Here is a 5,693-nt window from a genome sequence, read left to right as displayed (position 1 = left end):
GTGCGTGCGTGCGTGCGTGCGTGCGTGCGTGCGTGCGTGCGTGCGTGTGTGTGTGTGTGTGTCTAAGCTGGAAGCCGATCACTGACTACATAGATCAGCAATTTGAGCAGTACTTCAGGGATGAGAGCGGGCTGAACAGAAAGAACATACAGGACAACAGAGTCCACTGCTGCCTCTACTTCATACCTCCATTTGGCCATGGGTAAAGACACACACACGTGTGCAGATACAGTGTATAAACACACACACAAAAACTCATCCTGGTTTCTGTCCACAGGCTGCGTCCGGTGGATGTCGAGTTCATGAAGGCCCTGCACGAAAAAGTGAACATAATCCCTCTCATCGCAAAAGCCGACTGCCTCACGCCCACCGAGATCAAAAAGCTGAAAGACCGGGTGAGTCGAAGACCTGCAGCGCCACAGATCTGTTCACGGGTCGTCAGAGAACACTCTGACCCGCTTTTTGTGTTTGACAGATACGAGAGGAAATAGACAAGTTTGGGATCAAGGTGTATCAGTTCCCTGAATGTGACTCTGATGAGGACGAGGAGTTTAAACAACTTGACAAAGAGCTGAAGGTGAGGCTGTATGGAGCTAAATTGGGGCCATGAAATTTGTTTTTAAATTTTTTTTGAAGTTTATGCAACTGGAAAAAAAATCGAAACTATAAAAAAAACCAACAACACTGAATTAATTTAAAAAAGTTAATGAAGTATGGTCCGTCATTGTATCATATTATTAACCAAGTATGGCAGGCCATTGCATCATGTAATTTACAAGTATGGCAGGTTATTATATCATATAATTACCGGTGACAATGTATGGCAGGCCGTATCATATATTTAAGGAAGTATGGGAGGCAGTCGTATCATACTTTAATAAATTACATGGCAGGTTGTTGTAAAATATAATTAACAAGATATGACTGTTTTGTCATCTAATTTAAATATATGGATGGTTGTTCTATCATATAATTATCCATGTATGGCGGGTCATGTCATATAATTAAGGTATATCAGGCAGTTTCGTAGTAATTTCAAAATATGGCAGGCTGTTGTATTGATGTGTGGCAGTTTATGATACAATGAAAAGTATGGCAGGTCATTGCGTCATACAATGAAAATATCAAATCATTTTTCTCAATGTTAAAATTATTTTTCTCTATCTTGAAAAATAGTCTTCGTAACTTTTGAACAAGAGTTTCAATCAAAATTGTTGGGCAATAATGAGACAGTAGAATGACTGAATTTATTCCTGAGGGAATCTAATTAAACTCATTTGTTGTATTTGTTGTTGAAGCATTTTAAAATCTATTGAAGCTCATTTTTATGGTTTGTTAGATGTCAAAACAAACATTCTTACTAAAGACCCATTTATTGAATTTCACAAAGATCTGTAAAATTAACTTTAAGCCATTTTGTGCTTCCTAAAGTCAGTTTGCTGTGGCATTTTTGTGTTGGTTGCCTGACTGTAGCAGTCATCTTGAATTGTGCTGAACCTCATAAGCACGGTTACAAACCAGCGGGGGTTTTTTTCACTCTGCAGCTGTAAATGCTGGTTTGTAACATGAATCCACTCAGCTGTGTTGAAAGTGTGAGAAAATAAACACGTTTTCATCTCAGCTGGGCTCGTCTTGTGTTACAGTGGCTCCTTTGTGAACACGTATTTGAGTATGTGAATGTGCAGCGGCACGCTCTGACAGCTTTCCTCAGGCAGTACGGGGTTAAACAAAACAACTTGTCTTCATGTGTCTGAGTGCAGGAGTGCACGCCGTTCGCTGTGATCGGCAGTAATACAGTGGTGGAGGCAAGAGGGCAGAGGGTGAGAGGAAGACTGTACCCCTGGGGGATTGTTGAAGGTATTTTAAAAATAAAATATTCATCTGTTCAACATAGATAAATACCTGCTGTAAGATGAATTATTGATCAAATGAATGTTTCTGTGCTCAGTGGAAAATCAATCACACTGTGACTTCGTGAAACTGAGGAACATGCTCATCCGCTCGCACATGCACGACCTGAAAGACGTGACCTGCGACGTGCACTACGAGAACTACAGAGCGCAGTGCATACAGGAGATGACCAGGTTTGTTGTTCGTAAAACAAGATAAGTCTGATAAAGATCTGTCAGCACCGTGGCTGCTCACCTCTCCTCTTCCTCACCTTCGCAGTAAACTGACTCAGGACACCCGGATTGAGAGCCCCATCCCCATCCTGCCGCTGTCCACTCCAGACGTGGACACTGAGAAGCTCATCAAAATGAAAGACGAGGAGGTACGAAACAACAGTTTTTATTTTATGGTGTTTTTATTTTGTGCTCTCATTTAAAGATTTGTTTGAGCATTTTGTGTAATCTCATTTCTTCTGCTATTTTCAGCATTCTTACATTAAAACATTCAGTTAAAACAGGCATGTGTGCTCTGACGTTTGGGTTTTACAACTTTTCTACTTTGCAAAAAATGTAAAGTTATTTAAATTTCTTAAATCTTTTAAATTCATTCAAAAACTTTGTTCTCTTTAAATTCACTTCACAAACGTTCTACTTCTGTCGTCTTATGCTACGTTTAGCTTTTAACTACAGTTTTGTGAGTTCAGCTTTAGCATCAGTTCTGTTATTTGTAGCTAGTTTAGCTAATTTTAGTTGTAGTATTTGTTTTATGTTTGGCTACTGTTTTTCTCATTATAGCACGTTTTATTAATTGTAGCTATTCATTCTAATATTAGCTTTACCATCTGTTTTGTGATTTTCATTCTGCTAATTCTATTCAATTCAATTCTATTCAATTCAATTCAATTCAATTCAAATTCAAAAATACTTTATTGATCCCAGAGGGAAATTAGGTTAGCATGTTTTCCTAACTTTAGCTACTACTGTTTTGCTTTTTTTTAGTTTTTAGCTGCTGTTTTACTGTTTTTAGATTTTATTTTTCCTCTTTTTTTAGCTTTTATCAACAGTTTTGCTAGGTTTAGCATGTTTTGTTATTTTAGCAACAGTTTTATAGCATTTATTTAGCTAATGTCCTGCTAACCTTAACTACTGTTCTGCTCTTTTTAGAGTTTGTTCTATTGCTTTTAGCTACCTTTCCCCCCTTTTTTGTTACAGTTTTGCTGGGTTTAGCTTTAGTGTCTTTGTTAGTAACAGCTGCTAATTTTAGCATTTATTTGCTAAATTTAGCCTATTTTTGCTCAGTTTTAGCATCTCTTTTATTAAATGAAGCTACTGTTCTGCTGTTTTAGTTAGTTTTAGCTACTGATCTTTTGCCTTTTCAGCTTATCATTATTCTGCCACAATTAGCTTTTAGTTGCTGTTCTTTATACTGATTTTTTTCTCCTGCTTTGCTATTTTTATTTTTAGCTACTGTTTTGCTGATTTTGATCTTGTGTTTGTTGTTCTGCTGCTTTTAATTTATCTTATTTGTTTGTTTATTACTGTTTAAAAAAAGCTAAAAATGTTAAAAAGAGTTTTTCTCTTTCTTAAACGCCAGTAAAGTCCAGTAAAATTGAGTTTTTTTGGACCTGCAGTCTCAGTTTTGTGACATTTCTTCCTTGGTCTCTGCAGCTGAGGAGGATGCAGGAGATGCTGACCAAGATGCAGCAGCAGATGCACGATAAGGACTAGTGGTGGAGCTGAGGCTGCAGTGCCCCCTGCTGTTTCTCCACCCAACAACAGCGAGACCTCCTGACCCAGGGGGATGCTTGCAGCTCCAGCTTTGATTCTCTTCAGTTTTGGTGCTTTGTTAAGTTTTGTCTGCCTGGAGGTGATGTAGTTCCCTGAAACATATCTGTTTCCCCACATTTTGAGCCCTTTGCTGTTGTTATTAACGCAAAGAATATAAATTTCAATAACTTCTCTGTATATCTAATTTATAACGCAGTGCTAAACATTTTTGGATATAATGTGAGGGTGTGTTTTGTAAAGAATTGTAGGTCGATGATTAGAATCGAACATTATTGTTTTATATTATGTGTGTTTGATATGTGGGTGTTTATTATAAATTTAATTTCCGTATCATTCCCATAAAGGTGCCACTGTAACTTTTTTAAATTAATATTTAAGCTTAGTTCCTTGTTTGTTCATAAACATTTAAATTTCTTGGACATCACCAGTCAAAGCATCCTCTCTCTGAATATTTTACTGACATAAACTCAACTTTTTTTCTTTTTTTATTTTTTTTTTGAGTGAAAAGGCTCTGACATAAAAGGATTAATTTATTATAGAGTGCATGTGAAAGCATGCTGTCATTCCTGGTGTCTGCTGAAAGCTGTGGGGCTGTTTTTACTGCTTTACAGCTGAACTCTTGCTTCTGCAGGATGAAAATTAGGAGCAAAAATATTTGTTTCTGTGATTCTGTTTTGAATTGATCTCCTTTAAAATGACTTATGCCATTGAAGTTGTTAAACCTACATGTATGTTTGGATTGCGGCACGCGCGTGTGTGTGTGTGTGTGTGTGTGTGTGTGTGCGTGTGCGTGTGCGTGTGTGTGTGTGCGCTGATGCTGACGACCTGTACATATTTTTGCCTGAAGGCTGTGAGCTCAGTCTGTGTCCCATTTGGAAGAAAAAAGAAGTGTGATGAATAAACTCCTCTTCTTGTCAGCTCTCCCTTTTTGTTTTTCCTGGAATGTGAGTCATGTGACGACGTCCTCTTCCTGTCAGTCATGTCCCTGCAGCAGCAGCAGCAGCTGCAGCAGCAGGACCTGGAGGTTCTGCAGGAACATGATGTGTTGGTTCATGTTTATCTGCTKGCAGCTGCTGCTGCTTCCTGTCGGCTCAGAGGAGGAATAAGAACAGGAAAAATTTAATTTGTGAATACTCCATATTATTTATTAACTGTGTCAGCGAGAGTTAAGTTACATTATATTAGATTCAAATAGAAGTTTTCATTATGCAAATTAACTGTTAACTCTTAACGTTGCTTTAAGGGAAAATGAAAAGATTGAATGAGAACTTTGATACTTCAGGCTTAAAATGTCTATTTTATCTACGCAAAAGTCTTAAACTCATTTTGATATATTTGTTTGTTGTAAAATATACAAATGTACAAAAGTTTTAGATGTGCTGGAATTTAAAGTTTTATATAAAAAAAGGACTTAATCTAAGAGCATCACTTTAATAAACCTAAAAAGAATCACTTAATTTGAACAGAAATGTTATTGCTTTTCTAATCATTTGCCATTATTTTTTAATTTTATTATTATTCATAAAAATGTAGCTGAGCTGTTTGAACTTTCTGCTTCTACTCAAGATTGTTTTCCCATCATTTGATTTGACAAAATGATAAAACGTCAAAATCTAGATTACCTAATTTTAAAATTAGGTAAATATTACATTTAGATAACACCAAAGGAAACAACCATTCTRAATCAGCTGTTATCTTTAAAGGTCCTGTCACGCTAAAACATTTCTGTCAACTTATGAAAATTTTGTCCAGCACTAAAGACGTGTACTTAAAGATGAAAWTTTAAAAAGTCTACTAGGACACTTTTTTTTCTGGACGTATGCAGTAATGGTATTGATTGGATCTACCGCATGACCTATAAAGAAAATCGKAAGTCAGCATAAGTTGTCTAAAACCGATGCTTTAAATGAGTTGGTGTGCATGTTTTGTGCTGTGAGTTCAGACGTACGTGTGTGTGTGTGTGTGTGTGTGTGTGTGTGTGTGTGTGTGTGTGTGTGTGTGTGTGTGTGTGTGTGT

The 5,693-nt window shown here is 37.0% G+C and overlaps 1 protein-coding gene across 3 annotated transcripts in view; it reads left to right on the top strand.

Moving 5' to 3' along the window:
* The window catches only part of septin5a (septin 5a), a 16,981-nt gene extending 12,383 nt beyond the window's left edge, over positions 1-4,598 (top strand). For 2 of the 3 annotated variants that reach the window (XM_014002558.1, XM_014002556.1), the window contains 7 exons: positions 68-202; positions 278-395; positions 476-577; positions 1,761-1,857; positions 1,949-2,084; positions 2,170-2,272; positions 3,558-4,598. In XM_014002558.1, coding sequence (XP_013858012.1) covers positions 68-202; positions 278-395; positions 476-577; positions 1,761-1,857; positions 1,949-2,084; positions 2,170-2,272; positions 3,558-3,617 — 751 coding nt within the window. In that variant the 3' untranslated portion in view covers positions 3,618-4,598. Of the gene's footprint in view, positions 203-277; positions 396-475; positions 578-1,760; positions 1,858-1,948; positions 2,085-2,169; positions 2,273-3,557 lie in introns of all 3 variants that reach the window. The other variant, XM_014002557.1, reaches the window with a different exon arrangement.
* The last annotated feature ends 1,095 nt before the right edge of the window (positions 4,599-5,693 follow it).

Source organism: Austrofundulus limnaeus, unplaced genomic scaffold (genome assembly GCF_001266775.1).
Source record: "Austrofundulus limnaeus strain Quisiro unplaced genomic scaffold, Austrofundulus_limnaeus-1.0 Scaffold14, whole genome shotgun sequence".
Taxonomy (NCBI): Eukaryota; Metazoa; Chordata; class Actinopteri; order Cyprinodontiformes; family Rivulidae; genus Austrofundulus; species Austrofundulus limnaeus.
Note: the sequence above shows the minus strand (reverse complement) of the source record. Positions and strands in the feature narration are given on the sequence as shown.